This window comes from Chinchilla lanigera, unplaced genomic scaffold (assembly GCF_000276665.1).
Source record: "Chinchilla lanigera isolate Chin_1 unplaced genomic scaffold, ChiLan1.0 scaffold00006, whole genome shotgun sequence".
In the NCBI taxonomy this organism is placed as follows: domain Eukaryota; kingdom Metazoa; phylum Chordata; class Mammalia; order Rodentia; family Chinchillidae; genus Chinchilla; species Chinchilla lanigera.
The window spans coordinates 254,167-270,885 of record NW_004955407.1 but is presented as its reverse complement, the minus strand read 5'-3'; the positions used below and the strand labels follow the sequence as shown (position 1 = coordinate 270,885).

Here is a 16,719-nt window from a genome sequence, read left to right as displayed (position 1 = left end):
TACACTTGTATTTGTTTAGCTGGATTTTATATGAGAAACCACAATTTCTTAGAAAATTAAATGTAACTGATCATTACACTTGTATTTATTTAGCTGGATTTTATATGAGAAACCACATTTCCAAGGCCAGAAATGTGTGTTAGAAGAAGGAGAAACGGTATTAAATCGTGACTGGATTCTTCATAACAGAAAGCACCCACAAAGAAACTTTGTATTGGGTTCTATCAAACGAGTCCTAAAGGTAACAGAACTGTTCATTTCTTTCTTTGTTTTTTGTTTTGTTGTTGTTGTGTTATTGGGGATTGAATCCAGAGCTTTGAAGACATTCTACCAATGAGTTACATTTTTGCCTATTTTTATAATTTTCTTATATAGTAAAGCTATGGTATGGCGTAGTAGTGCTTAGAAATAGATGCTAATATTTGTACCACTTTCATTAATCTTTATTATCATATTGGTCATTTTAAAATTTATACATATAAAATATTGACATGAATTGTAATTTAAAATTTAAATTAATGTGGCCCATAAAATGCCACGTGCTGGCTCATGTGTATATTTTTGTAGTATTGTACTATCCAGGATCTTTAGAAAGAAAACTAATATTTCCAAGTATATTTTTTTTCTAGTTTGGATTGCTACTTTTTGGTATAGCTGTATGTGCACATGTGTGTTTGTGTGTGTATGAGTGTGTTAGGGTACATTAGAGAAGGAAGGATTAGGAGAGGATGCTAAAGTATTGCTTTTTTGTTTTTGTTTAAAACCTATTTTGCGGGGGGAGGGTACCAGGAATCAAACTCAGGACCTTGCTGCTACCAGGCAGACACTGTGCTACTAATCTATATGCATGGCCTTAAAACTTACTGTTGAAGATGAAGGTTTCCAATATAATAAAACATTTTGTGAGAGGTTCTGTGGTGTTTAGAGGAGGGGTAAATTATTGATAAGGGCAGATCTCAGATAAGGACAGAATTTCCTCTCGTGTTCTCATGTATTCTTAACATTTCTTTCAGCAGTAACATAATATATGATATAGTGCAGTCATTCATGTGACAGTCTTGTGTACATATATTTTTCAAGACATTGTTATATATTTAAAAATTATGAATGGAGGTGAACCCTATCATGATTTGATTGACATTATTTACTATTAGCATCTATAGAAAAAACACAGAAAAATTAAAGGTAGCACACAGAAAAACTCAAGTTAATCATAAAGGCATACCTGTATGTATTTTATATGAATCAAAACTGTAAAGAAATGTATATCAAACAAATACTTGTGTTTGCCTTTGAACCTGATATGATTGGGGGCAGTGAGGTAAGGTCCCTTACCCTAAGTTGTTAAAGTTTGGCTAGAAACAGCTGAATTACCTGACCATAGCACAAGGGAAGTGCTCCACGTGACCCTGAGGGCACACAGAGAAGAGGCACCTCTCCCTCTAGAAAGTGGCATGTCATCCGGAGGAGGTAGCATGTGATTGGAATCTTGAAAAAATAAATAGGAGTTTGTGGGAGAAATGTGTTGGAGTTCTCGCTGGGTCATGTTTGACACATAAGGAGGAGGCATTGATGGCTCAGTGGTACTGAAGGAGATGAAGATGACTAAAGCAGAGAGGGCAGTGCCTACTATTGAAAGGTTTTCTGTGGCCCATAAGTTCTGCAAAGAGCATTTGAGTGTTCACTCAATTAGCTTATTACAGGAAAGTCCTTGAAATGCATAGTTTGTAGATGGAGTCTCCTGGGATTGGCACCACCTGATCTTTTGTTACTTCCCTGTGAATATCAGGTACTATGACAAGCTTAGTGGGAAAAAGTAAAGACAAAAAACCCCAACAAACAAACAAAAAAGAGATTTGGCAGTTAGCCACCCTCCAGCCCTCCTAAAATCATACAAGAATCAAATCAAGCAAATTTAATCTGGTGATGATGGATATGTGAAAATTTATACAACCACTATTTGCTTAGAAAATATTATAAGAAAAAAATCATGCTTGCATTTTTTGTTTGTTCTTAGAGTCATTTTGTGTTTTAGTCACAGTGTTAGTGCTCACATGTCTTGAGCAGACCAACAACTTTAAGTGAGGAAGGAAAATAAAGCTATGAAGCTTTAAACAGAAAAGGGATTAACGTTGTTTTAAATATTTTATGAAGTATCTGACATCACACTGCTTCCCAGTCTCCAGTACAGTTCTCCCTGTGAACAGCTCCATCTTCATGTGCTCTTGCCGGACCACGCTCACCGAGGCCCGTGCTAACTTTGTGAGTCTTACGTCTTAGTTTTGGCTGCTGTCATATAAGTACCTGAACCTCTGCTGTCCTTCAGAGATGCCATGATGTTGTCCCTTGGCCGTGAACAGCTATTGAAAGTGCCCTCAATTTTCAGAAACTTTGGGTTGCACTCAAGGCTCATCTTTGCACCTCACATTCCCAGTGAAAATAAGTCAAAGTGACAATAATAGTGCAGTGTGACTCTTGGCTCAGGTGTTTTCTTTTCTCAAATTAGAACAATTCAGAATTTCAAATTAATGTGTTTACTGTATATTTAATGACATTTTCCTTATGGACAGAAATTACTCAGGTTGATGTGTAAGCAACGTATTGTCTCACTACTGTGAGAACCTGGAAGAGTGAATAAAAATTAGGAGGTATGACACACACTGTGAAAAGAAAGGAAAATGCTCAAAAGTAAACAGTAACTGGGGTGAGGGAACAGAGAAAAGAAAGATGGGGAATTTATGCATATATGTACAGGATAGCTAACATAGTTGTACTACTGACCTCTATCGCTTTACTGAAAGGAACAGTTAATGATTATTTGATCAGTCTTGCATGTCTCTATTTGTTTTACTGAGAAATCACTTTGAAGATATCAATGTGTAATACAACAAACATTGTTAATTTCCTACCACTTTGTCTGTAACTCTATTGTGTGTATTGTTCTTATGCTGTTTTGTAAATGGATGTCTGTTTGTTAATATGTTTTCCTTCTTTTATTCTTAAAATAAATTTTAAAAAAAGAAAAGAAATTACTCAGGTTGCACCATCATAATGCATCAAGAAGACAGAGGTCCATTGTTAGATCAGAAACTTAAGGTGGAAATAGATTTTTCTGTTTTTGTTACTATAATTCTTTTGTACTCTGTTTCTCTTCTGTAACTTTGCCTCCATTTGCACCAAGTATTAGAATGGCCTAAGCTTATGAATTACAACTAGATATACTGTATTTGGAAAGTGTAGCATGACTACAAGAGTCTGGGGGAAGCCAGTAAACTGTTGTTGCTAGGCTATTACAACATGCCCTCAGTTACTAGTGTTTGTCTGTTAGCAACTGCACAGTTCCTTAAAAATATACTATTTCTGTGAATAGCTGCCATGAAGACAGAACTTAGTAAAGTCTTTTTCAATCCAATCAGTTGAAGTAAAAATTGGTAAACGTACCTGAGAACTATACCTTCTTCATTTTATTTTCAGTTCTTAAGCTGTCAGTATGCTTTTACAGCTATGTTGTTTCCTTCTGTTTTGTAGACATGAATGCCTCTTAGCTTTTTCCCTTTGAAAGTACACCACCCAAACATTGTTTTTATAATACAATACAGAGGAAACTTGTTTATGTGAGACACTTAGTTATGTATTCTGTTACTGTACCTCCAATCCCTGGGGGAACATTAAATGGCAGTATTTGAAATAATGCCACTGGGACACTATTATTAATAGCATACAAAAGACCATTGAAGATTGACAGGTGACTATTCTGGACATTTCTGGCTATTTTTGAAATGAAACTTCAAAAAGAAATACATTGTTATATTTTAAAGGAGATTTTAAGTTATCCTTTTCTAGTACATTGCTCTGTACAGCTAACTTTCTGAAAATAAGATGTATAAATTTGCTTGATTTTATGTACTTTTTTAGAGAAGTAGAATAGTGTATAGGGCATATAATATACAAATTTGAGTTTCTGTTATTTTAATGGTCTGTTTATATTCAGCACCACTTTTTGGCCTAAACAACATCACTTTGGAAAGATAATTGTGATATCATGTTCTAGTAAAATATATTGCATGTTAACACTGAACAGTATTTTATATTCTACTTAGCATCCTAAATTGCTTCATATATTGTGAGAATGGTTGAGAACTCACTTTGGGGAAAGGTTAAAGAATGTAAAATTGCTGCTTTAAAATTATAGAATTTATACTAAATATATAATTATTCCATTTCAAATACATGCCACTTCTGACCATTGTTGCACTTAACTATTGATTTGAATTTCAAAATGTCACAGGTGAGAATTATACTACTGATATTTGAGTAGTATAATTAAACCCTCATGAGAACTGAGATAGTATATTCAGACAGAAGGATATCTAATTTCAGAGAAGGGGAAATTGTTTGTAATGTTTAATTTCCTAAAGAAGACTAAGGTTGGTTGGTTTGTTTAGTTATAACTTGAATGCAGAGTTATCTCTTCAGTTGAGGTGCTGGAAACAGCTGCAAAGCACACAGACCAGGGTGGGAGCAGAGACAGCGTGACATCTAGTAGACTGCAGAGCTGTGGGAAGTGACTACAAAAGGCAAACAGAACTACGTGTTGGATGTGATTAGACCTTGAGCCAAGAAGTGTCACAGGGAAGAGCTGTTCTGAGCTGTATAAAGAGTAGCTTGTGCTTCATTAGTACTAGGCTGTAATGAGGGCCTTCTTGAAGTTGGAGAAAGCTGCACAAGTGAAAGAGGGACATAGTAACAGTGAGTGCTTGATGGTAAGACCATGATAGAGTGTAGTTAATCTTCATAATACCTTTCTTCATCAAACCGACTTACACCAAAGAAAGTTGAGTCTTACAATTAGGAAAACAGATTTCCTTTACCATCACCTCTAATTCCTACTTTTGTCAGGGTAAATTAGATAAACACACTGAAGGGGTAGTAACTTTCTGTTTTTTATTTTTTATGACCACCATGAGATCAGCTTTTATTTAACTCCCTTCCTCCCCTGTGGCTTTGTTATGTGCCTAAAAAGGAAGGCTTATGGACTTTTGGCACTCAAGTCCTTTGGTAACTCTGAACATTGCTTAATGAAATAAGTACTTAAAGAACAAAGCAGGAAGAATTGGGACAATAGGCTTTCCATCAATAATAGTTATAGTTTTCATGTTAACATGACTTGTTAGAAAAACTTATTTTAAGCAGTGATTAAGGAGCAACAATATTTCCTTCATGTTGTTTTTTGTGAGGATATTCAGTTGAACAATGAGAGCAATTGTATGTCCAGGATTTTGAGAATACTAGCCTGTGTTTCTCTCTAGATGATTTCAAAGTCAAATTATTCTTGTTTTCAGAATTGCAGCCTTCCAGAGATAGAGCTTCACCCACAGTCTGACCTGGCTTGTTGTCCTGTGTATATACAGAGAGCAGTTCCTGACCTGGAAGAACTGAACATTTCCAAATCTGTGTCCTTCACTGTGAAATCAGGAGTGTATGTATCACTTTCCTTTTATTATACTGATTGATGGCTACCTGCATTAACAGAGTGTTTCATATTTCAATAGGTGATGTGCATATTTCTGGAGTTTTAGTCAATTAATTTCACTGATGCTCCTGGATACCCAAGAAAGACTACTACAAGGTTTATAGATTCTGTCTTTCTGTGGATCCAGTTAAGACTTTGATGTATGAATCACAGGAAGAGGTATAGAATCCTCAGACATAGTTCTTGATAGATGGATTGACTTTTAATCCAACACATTTTGGAGTTGAGAAATAAAAACATGTCCCTGGCCTAAAATGCTGGAGGCTGAACTCTTTCAGGGATGTCCTGAGTATGAATGCCTTCCCACCTATCCCTTTTTTGCTTATTATTCCTCTTCTGCTGAAAGCAGGCAATGCTAACTTCATGTTATAGTAAGCAATTTGCCCCAGGCTGTTAGCTGGTCAGCACTCACTTGATACTAGGCCTCTCTGATTCTAAAGGTTGTTAGTTCACCTCCAGATAGGTGCAGATTATAAAACTCTGGATGCCTGACTCAGTAGATCCTCTTCTGTCTTTCATTGCTTCTGTCTGCTCCAATTCTGGCGTCACTATAGGACAAGTTTGTCTCCTCCAACCATTAATTAAACTCTTGAGCAGGCTTTGTAACTGACACTATTCATGAGAAATGTATGTAATTATCACATTTAGCTGGGAGACATATGGGTTTTGGGGGAATTTTGTTTCCTGTACTGTTCCTGAGGCAGCCAACAAAACCAATAATGATTCTAAAAATGTAGGTCAGAATATAAAATGCCTAGTCTAATCCCTACCTCTGATTGATTTTTTAAAATGAGATATGTTGGAGTGGCTTTGAATTTTCAGTTATATTCTGCTTGAATCAAAGGTACTACATGTTTTAGGTGTTAGAAAATTTAAGAAAAGTAATGCCTAGCATTATTTGACAGATGGAAAACATTGTTAACTCTTGTTATGTGCTATTTGGTAATCCCTTTGGGTGTGTTTTACTGGTATAATGCAGCGGTGGAGAATTTTTCTTTTTCTTTTTGGTAGCCCTTTTTACTCTTAGAGAGTCAGACAAAAGTATTACTGCTTAACCAACATTTACTTCTTATGTAGTTGGCTTGCCTATCCAGATATTAATTTTAAGGGTCAAGCTACAGTTTTAGAGGAAGACCATGGGCTCTTTGAGATTTCTGCAGCAGAAATGAAGTCATTGCATCCACTTCAAATGGTAAGCTAATTAAAAAACAAGCATGTGTTTTTTCCAAGTACGCATGAATCCAAAATTAAAGAACTTTGATGATTATTCATGCATCTCCGGAAATAAATGTTTTTTACTGAATTGGTAAACTGTACGTTGTTTTTCTGTTTATATTGTAGAGACTCTAAGTTTACTTTGTGTTTTGCCAAGTTTATCACAAAGCAGTTTCCTTATAAATATTCTTCTGTGAAAATTCTAATTATTTAATAAGTTCTGAATGTGTTTTGTTGATGCTCATTAGAAAATTGCTTGTAGAATATTGTACTCTTCCACTTCAGTAATGCATGATAAGCTCAGCATTAATAATAAATGGGCAATTCTGTCGATATTTTCTTTCCTTAAAGATAGTAACTGCCTGCAGTCTTCTTTTGGTTGTAAATCTCTTCTGAGGGGCAGACTGTTCAACTAAACATTGGATGTATAATAAAATATTTTGGCTGTTATATACCTTTTATTTTATTTTATTTTATATTTTTGAGTACCAGGACACAAACTCAGGATTTTACGCTTGCCAGGCGGGTGCTGTGCCACTGAGTTAAATCCCAGCCCCTGTTCCATACCTTTTAAAACAATAGAAACCAAGCCAAATGAAGAAATTTTAAGAAATTGCACAGTGTAGAGTAGTATTTGATACAAGAAAAGTACAGAACTAGGGATTTTGTGAGGAAGGGATTATTTTTTATGTGGTGTAACTTGATGTCAAAAAGACATGAAGCGTGATTTTTAAAAAAGTGTTGTTAGAACTTGGAAGAGGAAGTGTGAATAGCTCAATGCTCTAACTTGAAATTCACAAGTAATTATAGAGGAAATGTTTGAAAAATCAACTTAAAAATCTATTCTACCAAATGTGACTTTTTTTTTTTTTTTGAGACAGGGTCTTGCTGTACAGTTCAGGTTGTCCTTGAGCTCACTTTGTAGCCAAGGCTGGTCTTGAACTTGCAACGATCCTTCTGCCTCAGCCTCCTGAGTACTGGGATTACAGGCGTGCGCCACCATGCCCAGCTTATTGATTTTATTTCTACTCTTTTAATAATTTTACTCTTTTGTTTGAGGTGTTATGCAGTGGGATTAAATCTTTAATTGATCACACATATTCCAGGACTAAACCTCAGTTTTCTTCTTCATAATTGTAATCTGTAACATTTTTAAAATTGGTGACGACATTGATATAAAGCCACCTAAATTGGTTTAACTACTGAAGTTCTGTACTTAAAATTTATATGTAATTTTTAATTTGACTGGTATGTAGTCTTCACTAATTATATTTTACTTATTGTACATATGGAACTTGTTTCCTTCAAAGTACTTCAAATATTTACATACCTAATATTAAAATATCTTGTCATCATTAGGGTGGACTAAAAGTGGAAATGCCTATGAATTTAAAGGTAAGTCTTGAACTAACTTTTATAGTGTGCTAAAGAAGACTGAATACTAATTTTTAAGTATTTTGAATTACTAGAATAAAACAGTAACCTGAATATATGATTATAGCTAGCCAATACTTGCTGGGAAGTAACTGAGATGTTTCCTGAATGGCAGTTGATTCAGGATACAAAGGTGGAAGTCTATACTGTCAAGTCCTCCGAATCCAAGTGCCTACCCTGTGACTAGGTGTTACATTTGACTGGGGGGAGGTTGTGATAGCAGCTAGATATTGGAGTGATGATACTTAGGAGGGGTACTCAGGAGTTAGAACAAGGCCAGTGAGGATTATGTAGCTGCTATTAGGGAAATGTCAGTTTGTAAGTATAAATACCTAAAGGAAGAGTAGAGGCAATGAACTAGATAACAGTGATATCAGGATCAAGCACATTAGAGGAAAGAAAGGAAAAAATATAATTATGAAATATATATAAAGAGATACAGGAATAAAATTGGTTCACTGATCAAAGATGTGTGAAAAGAAAAAGAAAACAAAAGTATGTAGCCCTTTATATATATATGAAATATATATAAAGAGATACAGGAATAAAATTGGTTCACTGATCAAAGATAGCCTTCTTTTTTGTAAGAATGGCATTTCTAGACAGAGGCAAGTGTGGAGAGAGGGATTCATCCACCCTTCTTTCCTCCCAAACCAGACATGAGTCTTCCCACCCTCCCATTTCTGGGCTTCCTTGCTTATGAGAATTGATTCCATTTTATTGCATAGATGGAGTCTTGAACAACTTAACTGAATATATCTATTATACTTTGTGTGTTGGAATCATGTATATTTAATTTTTAAACAATACTTATGCCTGGCCTCCACTCTTAGCGAAACTGTTTTGGTGTAGGGTGTAGACAAAAAATTTTAACACTTCCAGAGTAATTTGAAAATGTAACCAAGGTTCAAAGTACTGGTACAATAGATGCAAGATCAGCCATGACACTTCCTGAGTAACTCCTGTCTCAGTTTCCTAGTCTGGCCAATCAGAACCTTAGGTACGATATAGGCTTGGTCTTTGGGCATTTGTAGTTTGACAGATTATACACATTTGAATTGATTGGTTATAGTAATTAATCACAATTTTCAAACTGTTAGATATTAACAGTGGTAATGCCATAATGGCTTACTTAACAAAGAATTACTGTTTTTACTTAGTTTAAGTGTAGTCATCACATGTAACACATACTAAACACAAATAAAACTTGTAACACTTCAAATGTAGCCACATGAAAATCTAATATGTGAAAGTAGTAAGATTAGTATATTTTTTCAGTCTGTATAATGTCACCAGTTTTTAGAAATAAGAAAACAGTATCTTTTTGCTTTAGCAAAAAGGTAGTCTTATTTGCCAAGATGTTGAGTTTTCAGTTGTGCACAAATTATTCCATTAGCCACCAATAGGACGAAGTGATAAAGTGGAGACAGACTAACACTCTTGTCACTATTATCACTTCCACACATTTGGGGCAGCTTCTTGAGAAGTAAAGAGCAGCATAATAGTTTAAGAAAACTATTGTACCAAGCCAAATTTGCAATAAATTAAATGCAATAAATTTTTTTTCTGTTACATGCATTACACTCCCCAAATTTGAGTCAAATATCCAGTTAACAAAACTTAGAATTTTTCCAGTCAGTTCTTATTTTTAGGAGGCTTTTTGTTTAAATTTAAAATTTGCATATCTGTTTTTTCTCACTGAAAAGTAACCAAATAAGCAGTTAGTGTTGTAAGAAGTAGTATGACTGTTTTTGAGCTCAGTTGATGTTTTGTTGTATTCTGGAATCTTTAGAGAGTTTGTATTTCATATAAGGGAAATTTGATAGATCTTGAGATAGATTTGTAGTAACCTCAAAGCACAGGAGTAAATGTATAAAAGTAATTCAAAGATCAATTATAAGATGGCTTAGTCTATGATACAGTCTTAGGATATTGGTGACCAAAACAGTGTAATCATACCCCAATATATTAATATAAGAGAGGCATGTTAAGATATTTTACCTTTATAATGATAAGGACCCCAAATTCCTTGTGAGTATCTGACAGTGTGCTATATTATAAGAATATATTAATGAAGAAAATAGTGGGCCCAATACTTGTGGCTTTAGTGTCAGTTATAAGCACATTACTATATATCTATTCTAAAATATGAGCATATTACATTTTTTGCATATTTTCCAGGTTATTATTTATGAAAAGCCTCACTTCCATGGACAGGCCAAAGAGTTTAATGAACATATAGATTCTGTCCCAAAATTTTTAAAAAATAATGGGGACTTTCATGGAATTGGATCAATTCGTGTCATTGGTGGAGTGTGAGTATTATATTTTCAATATTTGACTTAAGCAGCTGACTTTTAAAGATTATCACAGAAGCAACCAGCCTTAATCTAAAATATACATCCCTTTTGTAAGATCAGAAGTAAAAAATATTGCTAAGGGTTTCTGTAAACTCTTGTTGGTTTTTTTTGTTGTTGTTTTGTTTTTGTTTTGTTTTGTTTTTCTCCAGTACCAGGAACCAAACTCACGACCTTGCGCTTGCCAGGCAGGCGCTTTTGCCGCTGAGCTAAATCCCCAGCCCCCAACTCTAGTTGGTATTAAAGATTTTGAGATAGAAACTGTATTTTACCTTTAATCTAAAACGTCACTTAACATTTTCTATATAGTAAAGAAAGTAAGAGTTGTAAGATAAAATTATTTTCGGCATGTTATAAGCATAAATGAGAGCTCAGTGTTTATGTGCTGAGGACCTCCACAGTGAACCTTCATCAAAGGAATAGTCTGAGTTGTATGTTTCCAAATTCAGAACTTCTGACACTGGTGTCTTTCCACTGCTCTTGAGAAAGCCCTTTAAGAGCCTCTGGGTATAAACACAAGTATAACCACCACTGTTACCATCTCACTCTCAATCAGCAATTACTGGAGCAGGAACACTAGAGAACTGAGACCAGGCTGGGACGTGTTTTTATGTTCATGTCCTGGCTGGCTCATCAGACCATGAGTAAGATCTCAAAACTTACTTGCTTTTGTCAATCCAGTGCTGGAATCTCATCTCACCAGAAATGATCTCCTTTAAGACATTGGTTAGTTGGAATGTTGGTTTGTTTTAATTTTAAACCTTGTTGTCTCTTGATAGTTACTGTAACATAATGTAACTTGCTTATGCTACTTCGGCAAATGATGCTACTAAAACATTTCAGAGGCATTAAATAATTTATCTAAGGTCACTTAAGAGTCTGTATGTGCAGTCAGGCATGGTGACGCATACCTGTAATAACAGTCCTTGGGAGGCAAAAGAGGATTGCTTGGAGTTCAAGGCCATTTGAGCTACATAATGAGTTCAAAGTCAGCCTTGAGAAAGGGAGATTCTGTCTCAAGAAGCAAAACAACAAAAAACAAAACAAACAAAAAAATCTCTATGTACAGATTTAGAATTTAATTTCTGGCAGTAAATGAAGTTGATGGTCATACCAGCCAAAGTGAAAATGTCAGAGTCTGTAGTATGCTAAATATGTAGGTCGTCTTGATACTTGCTGACACACTAGTAATCATTTAATTATTCATCCTTGAATTTTTAAAATTTTCTTGGGATTAGAAGAACAAATATGGTTTGGATAAACACATTTTTATTGTGATGTATTTATTTGTAGTCTCTAGGTTGTGAGCACATATGTTTCTTATTAACCCTGATATAAAATATTTTTGCCTTTTCCTTTCTTTGGGATCTAAATGTTTTTTGTATTAACTGGATAGATCTGAAACTAGTTTTCTGCTTCACAAAAATTATCTGTTAAAATTCAGTGTGAGGAATATTGTTATTATCCAAGGATTTTTTACAGCTAGCTTATAAAAAAATCTTAAACGGTGGCCTTCCGTTTTTATATAATTGCAGGAGAAAAATGTTCCCACTTAAAAATAATCAGATGACTTTATTATTTTGTAGTGTGTCTACCATATTTTGCTTTTTTAGCTGTTTAATTTTAACTGTGACTAGAACAGACTTTCTCTCATTACTGTCCCATTGGGAGGGATCTGGGGAAAGTGAGGTTGATACTCTTCCCTTGCATAATGTGTATTTAAACACCCCATGTATACACACACATTGAATCTTGGTGAAAATTTAGTCTGGTGAAATTAGGTCAGACTTGAGAGATTTCTGAGCTCTCGGTACGTAATATATTTACGCATAGTAATTCACCCCTTAACACTTGTCTTCTATACCTCTTATTTTCCCCATTCATATTATTAAAAGCATATTCTGAATAGCCATATTATAATAAAAGAAAACCTAGAATTTTTAGGTTTTCTGTGTAGTTCATTTTTTACATAATAGTTTAAGAATAATGTTAGTCTCTCCATGTATTACAAATATATTATGATATATAAATAGGTCTATAGGTTTTTTCCCATGCATATGGACATCCTATCCTGCACCCCACCACACATACACTTAATATAAAGTGAGGAGAAATTAATGATTGTTGATAGGGCACTGTTATTTTGTACCCTAAAAATAATTTTTTAGAATATGTTTTGAACCTTCACAATTGTCGTAGAGGTGGAAAAAAGAAAACAAAAGTATGTAGCCCTTGTGGACTTCATTTTGTCAAGTTCCTGAATTGAGAAGACCCCATCCCTGGAGCTCAGAATAGCCATCTGCCCAGGGGGGGTGTTCCACCCTAATTACAACCACAGGCCTGTTTAAGCAAGTCAGCATGTTTTATGAACCATCTTTGCCCACACAGCATTAGATACTGTGGATTACCCCATAAAAAGTTTAGTTTCACAATAGAGCTTATCAGTTAATGGTGTTTATCATTGTCCTTACTGATGCTTTTAGATTGGAAGTCAGGAAACTTGTGTCCCTAGAAAGTAATCTGTGATAGTGCTTCCTGTTCCCATGATCTCCACTGATAAAATGGTAGTACCAACATTTTCCACCCATGAGTATTTACAGAAAAAGTCTTTGTGTACATATAAGGGCACCAGGAATGGTGGTAGCTCAGTCACATTTCCTGATTCTTTTTTGGTAAACCCTTGTGTATTGTATTTTTGAGCTTCAGTCTGGTGAAAGGTTCCTTTGACTTAAATCCTTAATAAGTGTTTAATGTAGTAATCATTCTGCAATTACAGAAGAGCTTAATCAGAAAATTAGAATGATTATCTTTGGATCTCTGTGTGGGTTTGTTAAGTTTGTTCATTGGCCATTTATGCTTTTATTTTTACTTGGCAAAATCTCTGATCATCTCAAGATGTGGTAAGGAGTCATGGTGTGAACATTTAATGAGCTTGCTCTTTTGTAATTCTGCAGTTAACCTTTTGTTGGGAAAAGCCTCCAAACTATAAAAAAATTATTGGTCTGTGAAGCATACAGTGTGTTGTTGTAAATGGAAATAAAACAGATATGTTGCTTTTTAGAATATAGAGGTTATTAATTGTGCTTTATCATGACTTTTCTCTCATTTACTTTCTGGACTAGTTTTATGAACAGTTCAATTGTGTTTCTAGGTGGGTTGCCTATGAAAAAGAACATTTCAAAGGCCAGCAGTTCCTGCTTGAAGAAGGAGACTTTGAAGATAGTAATGACTGTGGGGCACTAAGTGGCCCCATCTTGTCTTTCCGGTACTTACAAGCTGTGAGTTAGCTTCCTTAGCATACTTTCCTACCTGTTTTATCTTTTTATGAAAACTGGGTGTGATCACTGATAGAGCATGAGTTTGTGTAATGTTTTTAGCACATCAAGGACATTAAATTGAACTGAACATGACTTACCTGGTTTTCTTAACTGCATGATTATTGCAGAATATTTATTTGTGACCTTTTTAAACATCAATTCTATAATAAATTTTTGAACACTTGCTTTCTTACATGCTTTGTGCTGGGTATTAGACATGTAGTAGTCAAATACTCAGTCCCAGCATCCAAAAGCAGGCAATCCGGTAAGGAAGATCATGCTGAAATAAGTGTATGAGATTGTTTATGACTGGATTAAGTACACAGGGTACCCAGAAAAAGAGCCAGTGGGCCAGTCACCTAAGTGGAATAGCGAGGGCTGCCTAAGTGACAGCTGAGCAGTTTTATGTTCAAAAGAGTTACTTGAGTAGAGAACGTCCAGAAGATGGTAAGATAACTGTAGGTGCTATGTAGCAAGAGATTAACCCATGTTAATGTGTACAGTCTAGGTTGTAAGCCATTGGTTCTAAATGGGAGTGATTTTACTCCTTAAAGGAAATTTGACAAGTATCTAGAGACATATTGAATGGGCATTCTGAGGACATGGGATGCTGGCATGTAGTGGGTAGAGGCTAAGGACATTTAAATGTGAAGGGCAGCCTCCAACAGTGAAGAATTACAGGGCCCAAGATGTGTACAGTGCTGAGTTTGAGAAACCCTCGTGGAAGTAAAATTGTGATGTGTTTGAAAAAATGCAGGTAGGTCAGGTTATTAGAACTTTGGGAACATGAATCCAGAGCTGACTAATGAAGGGCCTAGTACCATGTTAAGAAATCGAAATTACTTTTCTTGAGTTGACCAAAAGCCATTAGTGTCCACCCTCTAGGTGTAGTGAGAATACCTACACTGAAGGTTTAGAAAGGTCTTCTTGATGACAATATTGAGAAGTGGGCTGGGATAAGGGAGGTGAGGCTGAAAAGAGAGGTCCAGAAAGCTGTAGGACTCCAGGTAGAAGCAGATGAAAGCACAAAGAGGAGATAGGTGCTGGAGTCTTATGATTTTAGGACTTACCAGAGGTTGCTGATTTTGCTAATCAGCACTGTGGACTTTTAACAAGTTAAGAGGAACACGGAGCCTTATTATTCAAGAGTTTTCACTGCAGTCTCTTCCCCAAATTATCTTTACCCACATAAACTCTAAACCAGTGGTGAACCTATAGCGCACATGTGATTTGTGTTTTAGGCAAAAGAGGTTAGTGTGCGAGTTGGTTTTCTAAACTAAAACCTCAATATTCAGATCTAATTGCAGTGTTGGTATTTTGAAATAAATACATGGGTTTGAGATTGCAATTTGGCCTGTCATCTTTAAAAAGTTTACCTAAACTATCTGGAATGGTCTTTGATGCCCTCCATCGAATAATCAGCTTAGTTAGTGACTGTGAGGGCCATATGGACTGTAGGTGAGCACAGAGACTGTGTTCTTCCTTCAGGGTTCTGTTTGTTGAGGCTAGTGGCAGCCCTTTCACAATCCCTCACCCTCTTCAGCAGGAGGAATGAGAAGGAGGGCAGATCCACAGGGAACAAGGTAGCATTTTATTTCTTCATAAGGGATCCTTCTCAGTAAGAAAGTGAGTCATAAACAAGTTCTGAATGAAACATAAGACAGTTCACTGAAGAGTGAGTGCTGGGAACTCAAGAACAGATGGGTAACCTTCGAAGTATTTAGCACACATTGTAATACACAAGGGTCACAGGTCTTGTCTACTGACCCATGCTTTATTTGACTGCTAAAAGGCAAGCAAGACCAAATGAAATAGAGCCTTTTAAGATCATTTTGACCATATACATTGAGGAGATTATGGGCCATGATTCAAATCATTGTCCGTTCATTATTAAATAATTTAAAAATTTCCCTCTTATTTTAGAGTTGGGGGAGCATTATGGATACTGTAAATGTTAACAATGAATGGGGTGATATTTTCCAAATATGACTGGGACTAAAATACTGAAACAAAAACAAAAGAAAAACCTAAGTTGGTTGAAACCTACCAGTGGTAGGAAATGTGAAAATAAGTAAAAATATCACAACTACCATGTATAGTTAATAATTAGAAGATATTTGATGCAAATAAATTCTGTAATAATAACAGTAGAAAATAGCCTTGTTGATTTTTGCTGTTTACAAAAATTGGAAGCATGTACAAAAATGATGACAAAGTTTTTATATAAGTAAGGAAAAAAGTTTTTTTAAGAATTAGGATATTAGTTGTTAGCTTTAAAGATACCATAATCCTCGTACTAATCCTAATATTTGTCAAGTACTTATTAATGGCTTTCTTGAATATGTGCTCTAATAGTCTTTGCAAAGACTGTAATGTAGAGACTCTGATACATCTTACAGATACAGAAACTGAGCATCTTGGAGGTTAGGTACCATGCCCCAGGGGTGTGCTAAGGTTGAAGGGCAAGTCTGTCTTACTTTAGAGCCCATTAGACTTTAAAAACTAAACTAACTTATGAAAAACTAAGTCTAACTTAGTAAAGCCTTATGTCATGTCATCTGTAACTTTAAATACAGGGGCACATTGCAGACCTATGTACATATATAATAAATTTTACATGGTTTCCAGGCACTTTTATAATAAAATTATGTTCACCAAAGTATGTTTAGATGATCTATACTGAAGAATTCTATTCATATTTAAATAATACAAAATTTTATGTTGTGAAAATGCTTAAAAACTTATATTCTGAGAAATTGTGTATTCCCCAGACATAGCATATAACTGGGAAGCTATTGTTTTGTTTTGTTTAATTTTATTCTAAAGAAAAAAGATAAAACAAAATTGCATAGCAAAATAGTAG

The 16,719-nt window shown here is 35.1% G+C and overlaps 1 protein-coding gene across 2 annotated transcripts in view; it reads left to right on the top strand.

Annotated features, from left to right (window-relative positions):
- Crybg3 (beta-gamma crystallin domain containing 3) overlaps positions 1 to 16,719 on the top strand; it is a 125,703-nt gene that overhangs the window by 58,132 nt on the left and 50,852 nt on the right. For both annotated transcript variants that reach the window (XM_005375490.2, XM_013503474.1), the window contains exons 7-12: positions 94 to 241; positions 5,343 to 5,479; positions 6,611 to 6,725; positions 8,108 to 8,143; positions 10,364 to 10,497; positions 13,691 to 13,817. In XM_005375490.2, the coding sequence (XP_005375547.1) occupies positions 94 to 241; positions 5,343 to 5,479; positions 6,611 to 6,725; positions 8,108 to 8,143; positions 10,364 to 10,497; positions 13,691 to 13,817 (697 nt within the window). The remainder of the gene's footprint in view (positions 1 to 93; positions 242 to 5,342; positions 5,480 to 6,610; positions 6,726 to 8,107; positions 8,144 to 10,363; positions 10,498 to 13,690; positions 13,818 to 16,719) is intronic.